This window comes from Alligator mississippiensis, chromosome 3 (genome assembly GCF_030867095.1).
Source record: "Alligator mississippiensis isolate rAllMis1 chromosome 3, rAllMis1, whole genome shotgun sequence".
Lineage (NCBI taxonomy): Eukaryota > Metazoa > Chordata > Crocodylia > Alligatoridae > Alligator > Alligator mississippiensis.
The window spans coordinates 90,432,687-90,456,426 of NC_081826.1; the positions used below are offsets into that span (position 1 = coordinate 90,432,687).

Sequence of the window (23,740 nt, forward strand, 5' to 3'; positions counted from 1 at the left end):
TTGGGCATCAGGCCCTTGGTCAGGAAAGTAACCCCCTATTATAACATTGTTTCTATGGGAAAATCAGATTCGACTTACATTGTTTTGACTTAAAACGCCTTTTCCAGGAACATAACCCGCTGCCTGTATAGCAAAACCACTCCAACATTATCACTAGATGAAGCATTATTAAGTAGTTCTGCTACATTTGTATCATTCCCAGCTTGTCCACATGGAAAAATCAGAATGTAACAACTCCCGTTCTTTCAAAATGTTCCCCTTTTGAGACAGTTCCAAACATACCCTTGTACCCATGTAAACTCCTTTGGCTTGAATGGAGACTCAGGCAGGTCCAGAGCTTAGGACCGTCACCTCTATATATGAAAATGTGTGTTGTGCTTCTAAGAGGGGTTAACAAAGGCTTTAAGACACCTTTTCCTCCATATTCTGAGCTGCTATGGCCCTCTAAAGTCAGGCAGCCTTAGAGAGTCTTTTAAGTGACAGTGATCTGTTACCAGCAGTCTGTTTCCTCCTTTCCATACATTAATTTGTCTTTGCCATTCAGCTAAGTTAAAATCCTATCATAAGCTATCTTTGTAAGCAAAGGTCCTGTGATTAAGTTTTGCATATTTTTGCCATTAAAAATTAACAGAGAACAGGTTAGCCCAAGGTACATATTTTACCTAGGTAAAATATATACACAGGCATACTACTCACAGTTATTATACACTCTTAACTTTTTTGTTTAGGATTTCATAAAACTAGAACCTAATAATAATTACTACCTTGATCAGCAAAGCATTCCTCATTTGCTGTGATCAACCACAAAGACAATACACACAGGCTGATGCTGTTTGCAGTTATTGTACACTTTCAAAAATAGACAGAAGGCAGGGCAGTATAACACCTTATAGCCTAACTCATACAGAGAGGCATGAGCTTTCACAGGCTACAGCCTACTTTGTTAGATGCATTTACTTTGTCATAGCATCTGATGAAGTAGGCTATAGCGTACAAAAAGCCCATGCCTCTCTGAACAAGTCAATCTAAGAATCCACACCACCCTGCCTTCCTCCTGACTTCAGACTAACACAGCTAAGTACTACGTTTTTCCTTCAAAAAAACAGGTTCATGCTGCAGATAATGTATTCTTCCCTTATGCTGTTTTCAAAAGTATTAGGGAAGACCTGTGTATTTTCAGTAGATAAGGTCTGTTTCTCACAAGAGACACAAGGACTTTAATAAGCATTTGATCAGACCTTTAGGGAGGAATTGCATATCAGAGTTTAGAAGCAGTGGGAATGGGAAATAATGTCCTTCAAAACTGAAAACAGAGTAACAACCTTCTAACCACTTGAATTTGGAAACATTTTTCCCCTTGACAGCACATGGTTTGAGACTGCACGCAACAACAAAGTTTAAAAGGCAGAACAGATATCATACAACCAGAACTGGTTTGCCTATGGATGGGATCATACCAAATGTCTTTCATAATTAAAAGATATATTTTAATAAACCAAAAAATGTAAATATTAACTAGAGAAGTAAGCTAAACATTGAGTTACTGTTGTCAATTCCACTGCTGAAATAAGAAACATTTAAAAAGTAACTAGAATATAGAAGTGAGATTTGTGAATAATACACTATCAAAACAATATATTTTCAAACTTACAAAACAATTTGTTAACATCCAGAGAATGATTAAAAATGTAACAGCACACTAAACAACTGCAGGTATATTTAACTTGAAAAAATACATAATTTATTTTGTTCCCTGTGATAAATAATTTGTGATAAATTTGATTTTTTAAGATCTCTCTTTGCTTCCAATGCGCCACATAAATAAATGGCACTAATTTGTTAAGCCAATAACTTTTCCAAAGTAAAACCTAAATTAAGAAAAGGACATATGCAGCAGTAAATCGTTCAAAAAATGTTTATTTAATTATTGCAGAAACAGTAATAGTCAGTTCAAAGGAAAGGTTCAAAACATCTAAAACTTTGAATACATAAATTTTCTCTTACAATTTCACGTCCCATAAAAATTACAAGAAAGTGAAGCTTAAAAAATGCACAACGCAGGTAATGAGCTCAAACCTGACTTTTTACATTTTCAAGAACACGAGAAACAGATTTTTATAAAATATTTATATTGTTACACTTCTCCGTTAAATCTAATGCCTTAATATGCAGAGTTTGCAAGATGTTGAGACTTTGATCATGTACAATAGATACAAAGAATTAATATCATTCATACAAAGATGGAATTAGAAACTAACAGTATCCTAAAAGCATAATTTTAAAGAGTACATGCAACAGTCAACAGTCCGTGTGTCAGTTAACATAGGCATTACTATTTCTCATCAGACAGAAAAATGAATACAAGTTTATACTTATTTACTTCAATCTCCAGTTTTCTGAACCCAGCCTGAAGACCTACTTTCTTTCAAAAAAGATATTTAATTCTCAAGCATTTACTTCAAATGGCTTATTTTAAAAATGGTGAAATACCACCCTAAGATTGCACTATAGCATTTAATAAGATGCTAGGATTTATGGGAGTCTTACTTAGGAAAAAACTAACAGCGAAAATTATTCTTTACCTATACGGATTATACTCTGATATTTGTAAATGTTCCTCCCAGCTCACCCCACTCCATTCTGGTCTTGAGAAAATCAAAATAAAGAAACACCTCATAAAAATGAATACAGTACCATAATGCAATCAGAAGTGCATGGATTTTAATTGAAGCTATTCTAGTTCCACTTACATTGTCTTCAAATTGTCCCAGCAGCAATAAAAATAAATAAATAAAACAGGTTCTAGAGCTGGGGCAGGAAAGGAATCTTCTAATTAAGGCACAATAGTCAGTTTTCACTCTGCAAAGTAGTAAAATAATCAATGTGTTGGAATTTAAGAACCTCATTTCCCCAGCTGGTCCAACCAGGCTGCAGACTGCGAGCAAACAACTCCAAACATTCCATATCCGGCTTGATAAATTCTGTCAGAACCTCTGTACAAAAGAATAGAAAAAGATGAAGATGAAAAAAAAAAATCAATTTTCTCTGAGCTGTTGGGAGATGAAAACAGGAATGTTTTATTAAAAAAAAAAAAGAGAGACAGCAAATTAATTCTAGGGATTTCATCAACCAGCTTGACTATTTATAGTCAGAAAGTCATTTGAAATAAGCGCCCTTGAGATTCTGAACAATAGTGTCAAAGCCTTCAATAGCCCTGATTTATCGGTTTTCATTTGGAAGCAGGGAATAAGGAATTCAGCACCTACACAGGTGACGTCTCAATTTTTCAATATTGTTGTCATAACATCTCCTGAGAACTAACACAACTTTTGCCACAAAAGTACAGCATTTTCCCCCAAAATTTTAATTGTTTAATTCTTTCCTCCTAAATATCAAGTATTCCTGATTATTTATTAAGGTTGCATTTTTCTATCAACAAGTGATTAGTGATGCTGCCTTGTAAAAACATGAAGGATAAACATCACTTTAGTGTGGTATAGCACAGCAAAACATAATCGAGTACAGAAGCAATATGGTAATTAATAGAGACTTATTCTGGTTCAGGATGAAGACCTCTCTGGAAGCATTAAAAAAGTTCTATAACACTGTTGTTGTTTCTCTTAGCATTAAAATTGTAATCTAATATTTCTCCTGCAGTTGGACTTTTAATGCCAAATGTTAGTAAGTAGGTCTTTCATTTATAATATGGGTTATTTCATTGATTGTGAGCAATGGTCTGGGGGAGGGAGCCTATCTTGATTCTTGGATTTTAGCTGAAAGATATCCTAGCAAATATGCTTTTTTTTAAATGGATTAGTTGTCAGACAGATCAATTTAGCTTGTGATTGTAAAATGAACTCAATTTCAAGGCCTAAGTATAGAGATATTAAATGAAAAATAAAAAGCCTATGAAGCAAAGACTTAAAAATGGCACAGTAATGTAGGAACAATGGCCTAGAAAACCAGCCTAGACTAAGAATATGTTCCAGCAATGTAATGTTTTGCTTCCAAGACTGACCAAACCCCCTCCTTTCTCAAGAGTGATTTTGCTACTTTCCCCTTTAACTCACAGGGTTTTCACTCTTCTTCCTAGTTCAGAAGACAGTCTACAAGCGTTTTATTATCTAAATTGATCTCTCCTCCTGCTATCATTTCAGACAACAGAATTACATCTAATCAGCATACATCAAAGCAAGGATGGGAACAGTTTTGACTGGAATCCATTGTTTGCCTGTCAAAGTTGCCAAACAAAGTGAGATGGCTGATCTGAAGCTCTCTCATCTGTTTTAAGTTCACATCGTGAATTGCTTGTGATATGCTAGACTCTGGGCATGCCTTCAAAACTTTAGTGAAACAGTCCCCAGCCTGTGGCTTGTTTGTAACATGTTGTCTGCAAAACCCTCTACCAATGTTCACAACTGCAGAAATGTTTGCTTTTTTTAGTTTGACAAGGAGAGCAAAGATGCTGCTGCCCACGCAGTGTGTTACTTGTTCAGTAATGATGACCACTCTCCTTGTGTGGGTGCTAGTCTACCTTCTTCCTTGTCTACCTTACATATTCCTTTCCACAAATATCTTAAGTCACTTGAAACTTATTCAAAGTAGTTTCTGGATGTTTTAGATTTTGGAATATGCATGTAGCACCAAATCTTTCACAAACTCACAGGAATACTCCAAGTTGCTTTTCATTTGTTGCCATTTTGCCGTTTATTTTTGTAATACCATATTTACTCAAATGTAAGATGAAGGTTTTCTCCCCTAGTCAGCATAATGAAAAAGCTCCTTGTCTTACATTTGCATACAAGGAAACCTCACTAAATACATTTTCTGTCATAAAAAATGATGCCAAAATCAGCATATGCTCAATACTGGAAACTGACTATCAAATTGATTTAAGCCAGCCAACACTGGCCATGACTAAAACACATGGCCCATATTGGGCAAACGTACTGATGGGAATCTTTCGTATTTTTTTCCCCTTAAAAAAAAAAAAAAAAACAGGCGTGTGTTCAGTTCATAGGGAACTGGTGGCACCAGGTCTGGAGGTACTGCAACAGCAGGCCAGCACCAGGTGGGCCAGAGCCAGCCCTGACACCCTCCCCTTGGTGCCAAAAGTGCTATATTTGATCTTAGCCAAAAACACTGAGATGCTGATGGGAACCTACCACAGGAATAGATTAGTGTAGCCCATTTGAACATGATACACAGGACACAGAAGGGCACAGTGTGCTCAGTTCCCCTCAGTGACAACTCTTTTTCCCAGTCATGGTGACGCACTACATTGCATACATTTTTACTTCCTCTTTGCTCCCACAGCTGAGTCAATGCCTTTCTTTCCCATTTCCAATTATTCCTGTTTCTTCATCAGCCTTAAGTGTCTGACACACCTTACAAATGGAGCTCCAAACACAAGCAGTTCACCCAGAAACCCTTGTCACCCCCTCTGTCCTTTGCATATAACATCATGCCAAGTTTGTACTATATATAAGTAAGTACAAAAGTGCTGTGTCAAAGTGAGTTTATGGAGTACCCGTGCTAAAATTTTCAGCAGTTTCCAAGAAAGGTAAAATGCATCAATTGTGGATGAACTAAGTCTATGGGTACCCATAGTAATTTGTCTATATGCAGAAGTTTGCCCCTCACTTCCATGTGCTCAAGGAGAGCAGGGTCTGAAAGTAAAGGGGGGGGGAGGGGGAGAAGCTGGGGTGGCAGAGAGCAAAGGAGCCACCTGACTGCCCCCCCCCCCTCCAATTTATTTTCCTTGCTGCAGCAGTGGAAGGGGAAAAATTCAAAACAAACTTCCAATAATTAAATTACATACCTGGAAAATTATAACAAATTTATAAATTTCCTAGAAATGAAATCTAATTATTGGGGGGTCATTTTATATTCAAGTAAATACAGTAATTTTGCATCAGAAAATCTATTCCTAATACTAGACAGGATAGAAAGTGTAAGCTTGATGTTTGCAGAAGACAGCCTGGCAAGTTTAAAACAATAAAACATACAATCTGACAGCAAACTTGCTGCACTCCAGGATGGTTTTTTGGTGTCACAAGAGTTCACCTAATTAAATACTACTTCTGCCAAACGGTGCTGGTACCATTTTAGAACCAAAAATTGGAAAAACCTATAATTTTTTTCCCAAGCTCCACAACTAAAGATTTTTGTGCTCCAATTTACTAACATTTTGTCAAAGTGCTCCCAAAAAATCTATTCTGATCACCTAAGAAAGCCCAAGCAGTAGGGTATGTCTCTTCCTAAGCAGAGGGGGAGTGAGCCCCAAGCTTTCAATGAGCTCCACAGTGCCAGACCCTGGCATTTGTGAGAAACCATGCTGACTTCAATGGGAACCCATCCATTCAGAGCTTATCACAGGATCTGAGGGGTCCTCCTCACATAAAATAAATAAAGCCAAAAGCCATTGGCTCAGAGACAGAGAAATCACTCCAACTTTTCTATTAATTTGGAAACAATTAACAAGGGTTTCCATGCATCTCCTTTACCATCTCTCCCTCGCCCAGAGATTTTCCTTCAGAAAATGACTGTTTGGAGAGATGCAGAAGGATTATTATATTTCAAGATAACACCACAATACGATTTTTCATAGCTTGGATGTGGGTATTTACATAATTGTAGCTGGCAGTAACCCTCAGTGTGATGAAAATTAGCATACAAAGAGGGCAATAATAAGACCATATTTTGTTGATGTAAAATCTAATGCCACCCGTTTTCCTGAACATTAACATTTTCTATTTTAAGCTATAAATTATAGCATCTATTATGATTTTATGGGCTGCATGTCTTCAGAAGGATATGTTAACATATGCTTGGGGCCTGACCTGCAGACTTGGCTGAAGTGTTCCATCTGAGTAAGGATTTGAAGGATCAGGCACTTAGTAGAAAAGATAAAAATATTATTTCTCTATTAGGAATGCATTAAAAGAACAAAATATCCTGCTTTTACAGTTGCAACTATTTGCACTAAATAGAAATATTTGTTAAATCAATATTAGGCTAACTCAGGGATATCCCGCTTTTAAAGGGCTAGAGGCCACACACTGTGCAGGCCCCCTCAGAATTCCTGACATGTAAGCCCCAACCCCAGGCCATACCACCCAGCTCTGCCCACAGACCCAGAAGCAAGAAGCAGGAGCTGGAGAGAGAGGAGTATGGAGACTCCAGTGGCAGCAGCAGCAGCAAGGAGCAACACAGGAGAGCAGTAGGGCTATGCAAAGTTTCAGTCCCTGATTCAATTCGGTGGAGATTTGGCCCGATTCAGCGGCCAACTCTCCAAATCCAAATCGAATCAGAAGACCCTTTAATCTCTCCGAATCAAATAGAAACCCTCTGAATCGATTCAGAGAGATTCAGCGATTCGGACAGCTTTAAATGTTTTTTCTACATACCTCGAGGTATCAGGTGGCTCGTGAATGTTGCAATAGTGGGGCAGATGGAGCATCCCACAGGAGTGCGGGGGGCTCCCCAGAGTGCTCAGCAGCAGACCTAAAGTGGATCAGAAGCACTTCTGGTCCACTTCCCAGTTCACCGCTGAGCACGTGGGCCCCCCCCCATACTCATGGGGGACACTCCATCTGCCCCACCATCGCAGCATTCACAAGCCACCTGGTACCTCAAGGTATGTAGAAAAAACATTTAAAGCTGTGTCTATGGCCAAAACACCGACTCTCTAAATCAGCATCGAATTTTCAGATTCGGCCGAATTAAATCTGAACAGTGATCCGAATCAACTAATTGAATCACTGTCCCCGATTTGGGTCAAATCCGAATCTAATACGGTCCATTTTGCACACCACTAGGGAGCAGGGCCTGGATAAGAGCTAAGGCCATGAATTAACTACTCAGGGGCTGCATACAGCCTCTGACCTGTTGGAAAGCCCTGGTCCTTATCAACTAATACTTGGCCCAAAATTCATGTTTAAAAACAAAACAAAACAAAACAAGAAAAAAGCAAAAACCACACTAGCTCCAAGCTTTTTTTTTTTTTAATAAAAACAATCCAAGGAAATGCACTGCTCTGCAAAGATTTCCCTGTAGCATTTGAAACTCAAGTACTAAAGCACTAGGGATGCAGGTATGATACTCTTCAAGTGAAAAAAGCTGCACTGATTTTTATTGTACAAGATGAAAGGCGTGAAAAATACAGCATAAATAATGAAAATAAGTCACAAGATTAAAATTTGAATAATTTTAGTAAAATATTAAATCTTTTATAGCAGATGGGCCTGTATTTTCTGATTTGACTCATTTGTACTCAATGCAGAACAAGAAAAAGGGATGTGGAGGTAGGACAAAGAGGACTTTATGCCATGTGCATCTTCTCCAGAACCCTGGGTTGACTGGACTCCTGTTAATGCCCAGTTAACAATGGCCACATGTACTATTCTACCAATAGGATATAAAGATGACATATGGAAGCTTTATCCAGCAATGCTTCTAAAATATGGTCCAATGGGCTGCTATGGGAGTGGGGTATCCTCTGGGCTTCCAGAATATGACCGTGATTTTTGCATCTTACTTCACAGGCACACTTTTGTATCGTAATACCATTTCTAACAGGTAGGTATAGATAAAAACCTAACTTTAACAACTGGGGGAAGAAATAGGATATCACAAGAAGAATCTAAGTAAAATACTATGGGGAGTGTTTGAAATTCACATTTTTTCAATGTCCTCCATGTAATAGTGTGTCACCTAAATTTTTAACAGCAACAATGAACTGAATTAGGAAGAAAACCTGCTGTTACTTGAAAACCACAAGTGATAAAATTTAATTTTAAAGCATTTGCATAAAGCAGTTTAAATACATTTACAATGACACATTAAAAATGTGAGCAGTAAGCACAGAACATGCATCATCAGAAACCCTGACAGTCATGATTTCATAGTTAAATGCACTGCAGGAACCTGAATGTCTATTTTTGATGACTTACTTTAATTTGCATCTTCCTTTTCCCTCAGAGAGATAAATTGTTATAATCAGTCAATAAGTGACTACATGTGTACCAACATACAGACGTTATAGTAGTAACAAGAAATAAAGTGCCAAACAAGATCAATAAATACTAATATTTTTGGCATTGTTGCTACTTAAACAAAACATAAAGAACATGTATGACTCATCAAGTTTCCTTCTCTCCCATTCCAAAACTTCAAGTTTCTGTTGTCTAAAATAGTCTAGGAGTGGAGATCAGCTGCTCTCTACTGGCAAATCTAAAATACTACTTTAAAACAACAGTGATAAGCCCTTCCAGTAAGGTCTGGGCATCACTTGTATCTTCTGACAGAGTCAACAAATTTACTTGTATTTTGACTCCGTGACTATTCTGAGACTAACCTTTAAATATTGCAGATATACATGTACATTAAAAATGGATGCAAGTCAGATGCTACACAGTGTTTTCCAGCAATAAAACAGATACAGTATCAACAGTAGGTTTTCAAGTTTAAATCAAGAAGCATACAGATGAAAGGGAGAGTCCAACAAGGCTTATTTGATCGACTTTAACTGGTTGTGCCAAGTATCTAGGTTTAACATCCCTTTTTGGCTCCCAAGTACAATATTTTCTAAGCCAAGCCATGGATCACCATTTACACATAAGTATTTACAAAAGTAGTTTCTCTATCATGCATCAGACAAACAGAATCACACAGCTGAAGGAACGGTTCTGTGAATGAAATCCTAGTCAAGGTATACAAAAAATTGTGTCACCATGCTGTGCAGTTTGGATGTAAGACCACTTATGTATCCAGACCTTTTGTACCCTTGCCTGTTAGTGGGTTAAAACCAATTACCAACAGCAGATTCTGACAAGACAACATTTTTCTATCTGCATTTAGTGGACAGTGGACTGAACTTCTTTCTTTCTCTCCATTCCCTAGTGTAGTACCACTAGCTGGAGTCTTCTTTGAAAGCTTACTACATACTTCACCAAGTAAGAAAACACTACCTGTTTTGCATTGCTAGCCACATCAAGAACACTCCATGTTTTCTCTTCATGCTGCACAAATTTCCTGTTTGTTTCTGAGTGCCCCACAAGACTTGGTTTCAATATATAATGTCTTAAGAGATCACAGCACTTCCAACAGTGGAGATTAGCTTGAGGCACTCTCTTTAATTATCCTGAAACACAAACACTATAACTGGTGTTAGGGCATGGCTGGGAGGTGTTCCTAGATTCAAAGCTTGCTTATTTATTTATTTAGGTTTTTAAAAACAGTGCCTAATTATTACTGGTATAAGGAACATTGCATACTAATAACACACAGTTAAAAAACACAAATAACCCCAAAATGAACACTTCCAAACCTCCCTCTCAGACAGAAGTACAAAGAGAGTTCAGGCTAGCATCACATCTAAGGTCACCCTGCTCTTCCAGCACAAAGGAATGTTCCACAATAAGTATAAAGCTCACTTGTGCAGACTCCAGTGCACAGATTAAAAAGGGCTAAAATTACAAGGGAAAAAATCCCAGATCAGTTTATAATTGTGTCAATTTTTAATTGTAGAATATTACCACCTGCCTTTTCTCAAGTCCAGTACTACCTACCCAGCATAAGAGAGAAAGGGTGAGCCAGGGGTTGCTTTGGTTCCTTAATGACAAGGAACTGGCCCAAGACTAAAAAGAGCTTCCACATGAATGAAAGACCACCTTCAATCTCACCACCTGCCATTCCAAGAGCAAAAAGCACTTTTGGGATCTGTCCATTCTCACACACAGCAGTGTGTACATTAATTTTTTTAAATGTCTTTAAACCTATGAAAACCAAACATCATACTACATGTAGAATTCTCTCCCTTGGTAAAAAAAAAAAAGAAAGAATAAACCAAGTGTGATGCATGTAGTCACGTTGCTTCAGAAACCACCAACCACCATTGTGCAATATTAAAATGAGGAAGGCAGTATAAGAACCAATATGGAAGAGTCATCAAAGTAAATTATTGTCAGTGTAGACATCTATATTATATATTCCCCACCAGGAATGTTCTTTACCTCACAAAATGTAGTACAGTCTTACACAAATTGAAGGAACAACTCAATATTGCTGTAACTACAAACTACAATAAATAAATAAATAAATATATAAACAAATAAATAAATAAAACAATTTTTAAGACCTCTGTTTGGCTCCTAACATCCACTTAAGCACATAAAAGTGCCAGGATTTTCAGACATGTTTCAGTGCGCCAGCAATCTGCAGAAATTCTACTAACTGCAGTTACTTGATAGTTGTTAAAATCAATTAATCTATTAGATATGGGTATATATGAGCTTAGATGCATAACTTTAGACATCCAAGTTTGAAAATATTGGCCTACAGAAACATTATTTATCGTACAGAGGAGATCCCAAGAACATACCAGCAAGAGGAGGTTTATGTGAATGAAGAGTGCAGGGTACACTGACAATTAACTTGTGGTCTGGAATTGGAGGCACTTCTACTTCTGATTTCCTGTTGCATAAATCAGAAACAGAAAATAAATGAAGTTTCTCAGATAAATCCTCCAATACTGAGACACAGATCATGCTTTCATGGGGTTTTATTACAAATGGGTTATAAAATATGAAATGTTTATTCACTGTCAGAATCCACAGTAAACCTCATTGAAGTTAAATAGCTAAATGATGACATTATTTATTTTCCTGAGAAATAAAGGGAAACATGAAATTTCTATAGCTCTAGAGAAAAAACAGATTAAAAAGGGCTAAAATCACAAGGGGAAAAAATCCCAGATCAGTTTATAATTTTGTCAGTTTTCAATTGTAGAATATTACCACCTGTCTTTTCTCAAGTTCAATAGTACCTACACAGGCAGAAGGAAGAAAGGATGAGACAAGGGTTGCTCTGGTTCCTTAATGATGCTAAAGAATTCCCACTTCCCATGAGTTTTTATGTCAGGTTCATATACCAGATCCAGGATCCATTCAGCTAAGGGACAAAATACGGCTGCATGGAATGAAGAGTCTGGGTCATTATATTTTAATATATAAGAATGGCATATGCAAAGAGACCTAGCAACCCAAAAAGTGTACTTTCAAATACCAGCATCTCATACCTTAATGACAAATCCACATTTCCTTGAACTCTCCCTAATACAAGGACTTCATAGGGCTTCTTGTGGGAAGAATCTAGTGGAAATATAAATTCTCCAGATCTGGTAATCTGATACAAAGGGATTCAAATACATTTTCAATGAGTCTCAGGATAAACCAGGTGAATGATTCTAATTAGTTATTTATGCTCTCAGATCTTTCTAATTAGTTATTTTTTTCCACTAAAAATGAAGATATAAAAATATCACGTCTGCTAAGAAACTACCCATATTAAATAGGAAAAATAAAAAACCTAACTGTAAATGACAGATTAACACCAAAATGTGTAGAAAAGCATCATATCACATTGAGTTCCATTCCCCTTTCCCACCCAAAGAAAAGCAATTAAACAGTTTCTGAACTTACTTTTACCCAGTGCCACTCAGCAAGGGTTTTAACAGACCAGTGAGGATAGAGTTCATCTTTAACAAAACGTAGATGTTTCTGTCTATTGGTCACCCATGTGACCACAAGACAATTTGGAGCAGCTAGTGCTGATATGGGAATTTGCTTGATTTGCCAGGGAGACAAGTAGCAGTATCTACGTTGGTATATTCAGATAATAAGTTAGCAAATACAAAGCTAATATTAAATTATACATGTGAACATACACACGTGCACATATACACACACGCACACTTATCCACCCACACACACCCAGCCACACCCGCTCCCTCCAGTGGAAAGGGCTGTATACATTTCATGTCTGAAACTCTGCTTTATTTCCACATATACAGAGAAACTGAGCCAAGAGTGACATCCAGTGGCGAAGCTCTTGGATTTGTAAATTCACTAGTGTACTTTTTTAAAATGTTAGGGAGCATAATCTTTTCCCCATCAACATAAATTAGGTTTTTAAGAATTTTTACGTTTAAAGATGATTACTTTTTATACACACAGTTGTTTACAATTCCACTCTTTGTATACTGCAAAAATGTTATTTGATAAAAAAGAACAACTTATATTTTTTGTTACTTCTACTCATGTCAGTACCATGCTATTCTTCACCCTTTAATGCAAAATCTCGCATGTGAATGAAAATGCCAAATGAAACAAACACAAGTGCAAGAAAAACATGTTTGATGGGCAAGTTAAAGGTTAAAAGAGAGCAATTGCTTCTTACACTATATAAAGTCATTTATTAATTTAAACTAGGATTGTCATTAGAGATTCTCCAGAATTCTTAGTGAGCACCTTAACTATTAAGCTATTGGATGAAAGAGGCACCTCCTCCTCCTGGCTTTATTTTGTGTGGAGTTACCTATGCTCTCAGAACTTTTATTGTATTGGGTCCCAGAGATAAGAAAAGCATTCCCCCATTCCATCTGTGAATCAGGAGGTGGCTTCAGGATAAACTAGAAACCTAATTGCTTAGCACTATTAATTTAGGGTACAACCAGTAATAGGTATTTAGGTCTAAACAATTTTATTGGTGGACGTGAAGGTACCTAAAAAGTGGAAACCTGCAGGGTTAGGTGGCAGTAGAGTAGGAAGACTGAGGATCTAAATTTGGGAGGTAGGTGCCTAAAGAGGTAGCTAACCAACTAAGTCATTTAGAGGAGGTAGCTCCAAGATCCTCATGTGAGCATTAAGATGCTCAAACCCCACTTGACAGGATAGTTATGGAAGGATTGAAGAAAGAAAAAGGTAAGGAAAATCCTAACCATCACAGAAGTCCTGGACCAGCTTCCAATTCAAAAGTTTAGCAATACATGCATTATGAAAGAGATTTGCTTCCAAAGAGATATGATAAAAAGGTGTATGTGTGTGTTCTTAAATGGTGGTATCAGGAGATTCCATCAAATTAAATTGAACTTTGTTAAGATCCTTAGCTAAAAGACTACCTTTTTGCCCACGAGACCATTTGCACATTTTTTCATATAAATAGCATACGAAATTGCATGTAGCATCTTAGCATTCCTAGTGTTTGAAACTGACCACCCAGTTAAATGCGTGTGTCAGGTAACTGATTTGTAACCCCTGACATCCCAAGAAACATGCTCTACTCCAAGTGATACATCAGTTTCAAAATACCAACTTGTACTATATTCAGAAATAGAAATAATGGTCGCCACTTTGATAGAGAAATGTTTTCTGCATGGTAAAGAGAAGGGGTAAAGAGGACACTGTCTGTATTACTTGATTAAAAATAGAGGAGAGTGCAAATGTCTATTTAAAAAAAAAACAAAAGAAACACAGCACTGCCACTCTTTCCAATGAAGCCCACCACTAACTGATATGAGTCTTTTTCTTTTTTTTTCAAAATAAGGTACAACCTTAACTTTGACCACAGTGGGTCAGACATCTTACTCACAGGCATACTTCACTCAAAATGTCTGTAATGGTTGAAAGTTAATGTTATACATACAGATAAGTGAAATTTTCAGGGTTGGATGTGCTTCTGCAAGTATTGTCTGGCAGTGTAAGTTGAAGGCTGAATTTGCTCCAGGAGAAGAGTCTGTGGCTCTACTTGGGCTTTTGATGCTTGAGTGAGCTACCACAGTTACTTTTTATGTGGCTTTCAAAATAGACATAATAATCTAACCCTTTAACATCAGAAGAGAGGTTTTTTTAATAACAGGCTTCCAGATCTATTGTACAAGAAGTATATCAAAATTTACTTTGAAAAGTTGCAAGGTCAAACACACACAATTCTGTGGTAGCCAATGAAATTCCACCAGCATAAAAGTGATATAATTCAGTGGCAGAAGAGGCCTATAAAACTCTAAAAACTTTACAAACGAAAGTCACCTATACAAGTGACAGACCTCTGCTCCAAGGCATGCTAATTAGCATGCAGAGCAGACTTGGTTAATCGAGTCTGCTGGAATGTGTTAATTAGCGTGCTCCAGCAGCCTCCACGTCACATGTATTTAGCGTCCCCATATTTTAAAATGTTGGTGGGGGTGCTTTAACAAAAGCTCAAATAAGACTTAGTTAAAGAGCTCCTGTCGCCATTTTGAAGCACAGGATGCTGAATACAGATGACACTGTGGGCGAGCCACTCTAAAGCACACCCCCTAACCCAGCATCCCACAGCACATGTAGAGATGCCCTAAAGTGTTTAGCAGCAGATCCTATCACAGCTGAAAATTTCACAACTAGTATCACTTTGCTATTTCTACCAAACAGGCAGAAAAAACAACCTTGCAAAAAAATTCTGAAGTTTCTACAATAGGCTCCGATCCTGCAAATATTTACAAACTGATTTCAACTAGCTTATGGTAGTAAAGTCAAGCATAAGTAACTGCAGGATCAGGGGGTCTTAAAGTATACATGACTTCAAACTTGCTAGTTAAAACATATCTCGAATCCTCTCATGGATCAAGGGTGTAGGTTGTAGCTGTGTTGGTCTAAGGACACAGGCATAAAATAAAAGATACCAGATTCACTGAAGGAACCTTGTCTGCCTCATGGATCAAGTAATTTAAGAACTAGTCCTGAAAGCACTTTGGGAGCTGCTTAACTTGAAGTATGTGTGTAGTGACAATGAAATAACATGTGACTGTATGTATATAAAGTTAGGCCCTTTCCAAAGTTTTTACTGAATAAACAGTGCAGTCTGTCCCTGCGTGTGTGTTGGACTGAACCACAATACTAAGATATCAATTGCATCGATGTGGAGAAAAGGCTTACAGAATCTGTAGGAATGCTCTGATTAAAAAAAATAAGACAACGAAAAATGTTTGCTTGTTTTTAGGTAATATTATATATAGAGAGAGAGAGAGATTTAAAATTACCGATTACTTCTTTTAACAGACTTGTTTGCCCACGGTGGGTCTATTACAATTGCATCATATTTTTTCTTGTCTAGAAAAAGAAAGAATTGAAACACATTAGTTTTAAGAGAAAACAAAAGCTAAAATCAATATCCAAAATTTAAACCAATCTCTTACACACACCAAAATTATATCCTATGCAGCTAAAAGGCAAAATTCTCTTACCATTGACATAATAAATTGAAAAATTCAACTGTTTTTTATTACTTCAGATGGCTTGTTGAAAACAATTTTTAGAATGAAATGAAGAAAACCAATTATCTGATCAGCACTTTTAGACCTTTTTTTTCCTTTTTAAAATGGTTCACTGGGTCCAAAATTAAATACCAAATCAGAATGAGTTAAAATCATGCTCAATAGTCTAATATATCAGTTATGACTGCATTGGCAATTACTTCTCAAGCATGTGCGTGTCTCTTGTAGCTGGCATAAGAAGAAAAAAAACCCTTAAAAATTCAGGTAATTTTAGATCTCTTTATGCCAATTTGCCTTATACTACAAAACTATATTCAGGTAAGACAGCATATGAGAGATGCTGTGTATTCAAGAGACACACAAACATGAGCTGTTCAGAGTAGAAAGTCACATACAGCAGAATGACGCAAATGATTTCACAAAAGCAGTTTCTATTCAAACAGTGAGTGGTTAACTATAAAAGGTATCCCACATGTGGCCCAAATCTGCTAAATTCTATGCTAATAAAATAAATAGTTAGAGAATGGGAGATTTGAGGTAAAAAAACCCTTGAGATTATATGTTACGATTAACATTCACTATACAGAGGCCACTTAGAAATGCATAACCTACTGCCTGAAGTTCCAGAGCAGCAAAACAGTACTACACATAGAGCAGCAATTTGAAGTTTGATTTAGACTTTCTTGCTCTTTCAGGAAAGTGAAAGCAGTAAGCCATTTTCTTCAACACAGCTACAGCTTGACCTTACATTGTCAGGACAGAACTATAATTGTTAAGCAAGTTTCTAGCACTTGCATGTCTATCCAATTAAAACATGGGTGTTTCTTCTTAAAAGTTTAAATACAGAATAATAGACAATGGAAAATAAATTTAATAGTCAAACCTTGGGTAACAAATTAAAGCCCAGATAGTTTATAAGTTTGGTGCTAGACAGGACAGAATTAACGCTAGAAAAAATATTCTTCCCTTGTGTTTAAATACCTTATCATACTGACGTTTTAAATGATTCAGGCAGGGTTAAACAATGCACAATTTTATTTCATAGATTATAGAGGAAGTGCAGAAATAAACAGAGTGCAGAGCTCATTAAAGAAAAGTCTGCTGGGTTTTATATAAAACACTACAGCTGTATTTTTCAAAACAGCATAAGACTTGTCTGTCTTACTCCTGAGGTTGGACACCTAATGTGCCTACCTAGACTCCTCTGAAAAATCCCAGTAGAGCTGCAGGAAGAGCACCTAACTATCAAACATCGAGCTGGACAGAGTTGCAGACACTATGGAGGGTAGGATTAGGATTCAAAATGACCTTGATAAACTGAAAAACTATCTGAAATTAACTGAGTAAAATTCAGTAAGGACATGTGCAAACTGGAATTATTTCATCTAGAAAAGAAACAACAAAGATTCAATGACAATATTCAAGTATCTGAAGGGCAGTTTACAAAGAGATTTGAGACGGGTTTTTTTCTCTGGCTGCAGGGAACAGGACAAGTGATAAATCTTACATTTCAATAAATGAAATTTAGGCTGGATATTAGAAAGAGCTTTCTAACAATGAGGCTCGTAAAGTATTAGAACAGATTACCTAGAGAGACTGTGGCATCATTATCCCTGAGAGTTTTTAAAAGCATGCTAGACAAATATTTGCACAAGATGTTTAAAACAGTGATTCGCATCCAGGGTGCTGCACAGTCTTGGGGTGTCTTGAGATCCTTCCAAGGGTGCTAGGAATGCCAAATAATGTTGGCACTGTTAAATGTGTAAATGAGATTTACAAGATACAATCAGAAATTTAAAATAGGAATCTAGAGCGTTAAAAACATTTTGATCTGTTATGATCCTTCTGAGTTTTCTGTCACAGAAAAATTGCTCTATTATCTTTCCATAGTCAAAAAATGAGTGAAAACTAAGAGACTGCATTTTCTGAGGGATGCATTGAGTCTAACAAGGGGTGCCTTGAGACCAAAAAAGGTTGAGAGCCACTGGTTTAGAAAATCCTGCCTTGAAAAGGGGTTTGGACTAAATGACCTCCTGAGGTCCCTTTCAGACCTACTTTTCTATGGTTCTGCTAGTAACAGCTTGCTACTGTTTTCCCTACCAGCAGTTCTTGGGCCAATATTATGATCTCACATTAAGATTATTATCTGAAAGCTGGCTCAACAAGCAACATATCCCATCAATCAGTAGGCTATGGGTCAATGACCACTAAAAGCATACTTTTAATGAATAAATATACTTACAATCCAGAAGTGGTTGCATGCATGAAATATCAGATAAAAGGAAGCTGCTTTTTGGAGGCACCAGATATTTCTGCCCCATTAAATTTAGTATTTTTGCATAACTTGTCATATTTTCTGTAACACATGACAGCAGATCCTGCTCTGGAATGGTCACTTCAGCTGTCATTTGTACAATTTGATGGGCATTTTCATTCACAGAGGGAAACTGCTTTGCCATTTTGCATAATTCAGCCAACCCACAGCCAATATGTTCCATAACAACATTCTTGCTGCAACTTTGTTGTGCAGAAACAGATTGAAGGAAACCACTTTTGAACCCTTCTTGGACTATACTTGTAGAACCTTCCCAAATCAGTCCTCTAATCTGTACAGGAAAAAATAATGTCAAGAAAAAGAAAAAGAAATAATACAGTAATGATTACCACCAACACCAGCAAAAAGGAATGCAAATATAGACCATAATTCAGTATATTTCAGGCAAAAGTAACATCATTGTTGGAAACCACAGCTTTAAATCTAAATCAAGACTTAGACTAATACATTCCTGACACTGGAAGCAGATTACAAATGTAAGATGCTAAAGGGCCAGTAATAGTCTCCCTGGTGGAAGCAAAACATAAGAGAGCCTTTTGTTGGGAGATACAGTATACTACCTAACTAATGTCATGAGAACAGTTCACATTGTTGGTTTCAAGCCTTAAAACAAGTATCAGTAGCTTTTTCCTGCAATTATTTCCTGTATTGGATGTTTAGCTAACCAGAATGTTAAAGGTACTATGTGAAATCAGTTCTAGCTCTCTGAAATGTATGTTACCTTCAGAAATCTAATTTATTTTATACATGCAAGCTAACATAAAACATTCACAACATTCCACCTTTGTTAGGGAACAGAGAGATCAAATTTCTATTAATGTAATCAGCTCAACATACAAGACGTGTATTCATGTATAACTTTTCTTCCAGCTTACCTTTGTATGGTATTCTAAAGCATCCAGTTCACCTTGGTTGAGCCCACTATGCTTTCTTTTACACGTCTGTAGAATGCACAAATGAAATTAAAAAAAAAAAAATCAGATGTGCTAATGTGTCTAAAATATATAATGATAATGTACAGAGTCCTTCAAGACTGGAAGAAATTTGCCATGATCTTCCCTTTTTATTTTCAACTAAAGTATTAGAATCAATATTGTCAATATGAACTGCCAGAATAATCATAACACATCTAGGTTCTTGTAGAAGGCATATACTTCCCAATGCTATGAAATGACTTCTAAGCTATGCCACAGCTCATGTTAACTCTAAGTTGGGCAATTGCTAGGAGTTACATGTTCAGTTGTAAGGCTGGTGGCAACAAGAAAGTGCCATCTATTTTCTCAGGGTTAGTTATTCCTTTAGATAATTAAATACATACACAAGATGTAAATGGAAGAGAAGCACCTCATATTTCTGTACTAGAACTGACCTAGGACAAATACATTTTTGTAAGGCCATATTAAAAAAAAATCAAATATAGAGGTGGAGCAGTAACACAATATTTACACCTGAGATTTTTTTTCAACTCATTAAATGGAGTGCCATAACACTAGCACAGCCCAGAGTGGATCATATTGTTCCCTTATCATAATTTGCAATAATATAGCATTGAAAGACTATGTAGTATGTAATGCTAAATATTTATGAAGAATACTACATATCCAGGGAAACACATAGGAGTTCTATATATAATAAAGGTAAGCAAATATTATAAAAATAACAAAGGGCCAGAAAACTGATGGGAAATAAATGGTACTTTTGAAGGTCACCAGATCTGCTCCATAACTGCTTTTTTTTTATAAAATGATTATGTATTTCATATGGTGAGCTGAATTCTTCCCTCATGCACACACCAGTAATAAAATTGTGATGTTTTATTTGCAGAATCTTGAAATCTGATTATGCAGTAACCAGAAAAGGCTTAACTTTCATATTTCAGGCTGATTTCATAAAGCTGTTGGCAAAGACCTGGCACAGTTATCACAAGTGTAGGCTGGAGCTATGTGACAGACCTAAGGTAGCAGGGGAGGGTCACCAGGCTGCTTAAACAGGCTGGTGTGACCTAAGAAAGCAGGGAACTACATTTATATTTCAAAGCAGAACTTGTAAGAGGCAAGAGACTAGAATACATGAGAAGAGATAGAGACGCTGAACATGAGAATCATGACGGGTATGCAATACATGAGGGATGTAAAAAGCATGTTATAGTCAAGGCACCCAAGGGGGAGAAAGAGGTACAGAAGACTTGCCTATAAACACACAGGCAAAGATGAGGCTTCTGGGATTGCCCTCACCAGCTAAGATCTGACCTGCAGTCCCCCAGAAAAACTCCTGAACACCTGGCTAGACTCTGCCTTCGGGACTACCTAAGACTCATGCAGAGTTTCTGTTGCATCTAAATTGTGTGCTGTTATTTTGTAGCGTCAACCTGTGCAAGGCTTTCTGTTGTCTTTTTGCATTTTAAGTTAGGCTAAGTTGTGTGTGCTGTCACTGCGTCTTATTGGGCTGTCTTAGCTTAGGCAGAGTTTTTCTGTTGTTGTCACATACTTGGAACCGCAAATTGCTGTGCTCAATTAACCACTCTTTCAGAGAATGAATTATTCTTGTTCAAGCATTATGAATTTAGTGCCACTACCTAAAGTCTAATATGAAGTGTGTTAACAGAGCTAACTATAATTTTAAAAGCAACAATTGGTATTCTAAATTGAATTTGTTTAATCCAGAAGTCATTCTAGAATGCTCAGTTTAATGTTACAGAATCACTTTTCCAAATAAGATTCCTGAAAACCTGGAGTTTCCAATAGAAACCTTTTTTTGCAGTCACAGCTTCCCTAAAAATGCTCTTCTGATCTGCAACTCTTCATGCCAAGTTTCAGCACACAAAACATTCCATTTTAGCTCAAGAAAATGACTGGATGTGGAGAACAGAAAAAAAAGATGGCCCAGATCCTCATTTCTTGTATAGCAGCAAGGCTCCACTGAAATGTGTGAACCTACACTGGCCAAGGATCCGAGCACATAGTTCTTTTATAGCTGTATGATTTCAGGAAGGGAAGAGGAATTGGGAGGAAAGTGCGGAAGCAGCAACAATTCATAACAAAAGAAATTAACAATTTACATGGATTGTTGTCCTTCAGGAACTTTGAAAACTTTAAAAACAAAAGAGCCAAGCTTCAAAAAGTCATTTTCAAGCTTGCTGGCTAGGCATCTACTTATCATTTACTGCCTGATTTTCAGAAACGCCAAAACTCACACTGAAGCAAGCAAGCTGAGCACCCCTCAAAATCAGACTTTGCAGATGGCTGCTAAACCACTGGTTTTCAAATGGGGTTGCGATTTATTACCAAGAGCCCAGATCTTTCCAAGCTACAGAAGTCCTTACGAATAGCTAGAGAAAGCTTTGGTTTTGCAGACATCTTCACTCTGCTGGAGACTGCTGTATATGTGCTCCTCTGAGTCCAACAATTTGTACTGAAAAAATTTTCAAGAAAGTATCACAGTATACTGCTCAATGCATAGTTAGTTTGTTCATAGCTCATTTAATTCTGTTGCCCATACCTTTCTTAAATTGGCAAAAGAATCCGCATCACTGCTCCTGGCTCCTCCTTCCTGCTTCGCTCCATTGGTGCTGTCCTTTAGCTCTGTGTGACCAGCCTCCAGGTTTCTTTGTTGTGGTTTCTTTTCGGGAAATGCAACAATATGTGGTTTAAAGACTTGGAAGAACTCATCCCGAAACACATATTGTGTGTGGGGGATTTCAGCTGCTCTTTCTACAGCAGCTCCAAGCTCAGGAACAGGTACATCAACAGGAGAGGATATACTGGCAAAGCAGGAAGGAACAACAGGATTCACAGAAGACGTGGAGGTAATGGGAGCCCCATCAGGGTGTTGGGAAGAGTGAAAGAGCTGGTAGCCAGCCTTGTTGATAAAAGAAAGATGATCTAGTAGCCATCCAGCAGACAACCGATGCACCACAGACATAACAACTTTCCTCTTTCAGGAAATATCATCATCTTTGAGGAACTGGAGCCAATATTCATACTCTTTTCAGTTTAGACTTTTCCTATAGTAAACAAAAAAGCAGATTCCTTAGAGCTATAACTACTTATTTAAATAATATCCAGGGCTTATCAGGCAGTTCAAACACAATAAGACACTCTCCTCCTTTGAAAAGCCTGCTACACATGCTAAAGTTAACAACTCAAGGGAATTTTTTTTACCTTCCTGTGGTACTCAATGTTAAATTTATTTTCACAGGGGATTTTAAATGGGATGCTTCTCCTATACAATATGGCACTTGGCCTTACTTCAAGATTACTCATTGATTAGGTGAGGAAATACTGTTTTCTTATGGCATTGATGTAAAATAAGAGTTTGTGCCACAACAGCATGAAAGAAAACTGGCTACATGCGACATTCCAGTTTTTTTGGTTACTTTTCAGTGTTACTATTGCACCTTTTGGTTACAAGTTACAGAGATTCTGTGCATTTCTCCCAGCTTTCAGGGAGGGATGCCTCTGCACCCCCGAGAGATGTAACAGCTCATTCTATACCTAATGATGAAACAACCCAGTAACATCAGCATTTGGGTAAGCATCCAGGGCCAGCTATACTAACCTCCAGATTTCTTGCTTTTGTGGCAGCCTGAGAGCTCCTTCCTGAGCTTTTCTAAAGCAGTGTAGAGATAAACTTTATAAGCAGTGGTGCTAACCCAGGGGCAGGCAATTATTTTGGGCAGAGGGCTGCTTACCAAGTTTTGGCAAGCCATCCAGGGCCGCATGACAGGCAGCCAGGGGCAGATAAATATTAATTTTCTAAATGTTGGGGAGGCCCCATGGGCCGCACAGAATAGCCTGGTGGGCTGCATTTTGCCCACCCCTGTGCTAACCCCTTTCCTCCTGCAAGCCAGATGGACCGTGCTGGTGGTGGTATCAATCTGGCATCTGGGGTGGGCCACGCAGAGGCAGCAGGGGGAGCTGACCTGCCCCAAGCCAGCCCAGCAGGGGAAGGGGGCACGGCTTGGGCCCAACCTGGCCCTACAGTGGAGGTGAAAGGTGTCGTGGCCCAGCCCCAAAGGGAGGAGGGCACACCAGCCCCAGCCTGCGGGGCTGGGCAGCGAAGCGGCAGCTAGGTTCCTCGCTCCCTGCGTGGCTCCGTGGCTGCCCGGCCCGCCGCCAGCCCCTCGTTCCCCTGCGCGGAGGTCACCCGGGCCGCCCGCAGCAGCAAGAGCAACAAGATCCCCACACACCGGACCAGTCCGCACCTGCGCTGAGCGTAGCCATCTTGCTATACGGCCCCAAGGGCCGCTCCCCAACGTCACATCCGACGAAGTCCGCCCCAACTCATCGCACCGCACAGCGGCGGGGGCGGTGCTC

General features: G+C 38.0%; 1 protein-coding gene across 4 annotated transcripts; it reads right to left on the reverse strand.

Annotated features, from left to right (window-relative positions):
* Nucleotides 1-1,901: 1,901 nt before the first annotated feature.
* METTL4 (methyltransferase 4, N6-adenosine) lies at nt 1,902-23,723 on the reverse strand. 4 transcript variants are annotated; one of them, XR_002091161.2, is made up of 10 exons: nt 23,629-23,723; nt 21,924-22,428; nt 19,301-19,366; nt 18,333-18,696; nt 15,857-15,926; nt 12,483-12,657; nt 12,080-12,186; nt 11,384-11,475; nt 9,972-10,158; nt 2,910-2,993 (listed from the first exon to the last, which is right to left on the reverse strand). XR_002091161.2 is itself a non-coding variant. In XM_014606672.3 (9 exons), exons 2-9 carry the CDS (start codon nt 22,344-22,346, stop codon nt 2,848-2,850), a joined length of 1,443 nt encoding a protein of 480 aa, XP_014462158.1. In that variant the 5' UTR covers nt 22,347-22,428; nt 23,629-23,723; the 3' UTR covers nt 1,902-2,847. The 4 variants fall into 4 exon arrangements, 3 of the variants coding, with proteins under 3 accessions (XP_014462158.1, XP_059580173.1, XP_059580174.1); XM_014606672.3 differs by lacking the exon at nt 9,972-10,158 and having other exon boundaries at nt 1,902-2,993; XM_059724190.1 differs by lacking the exons at nt 9,972-10,158; nt 23,629-23,723 and adding an exon at nt 22,983-23,001 and having other exon boundaries at nt 1,902-2,993.
* Nucleotides 23,724-23,740: the final 17 nt, after the last annotated feature.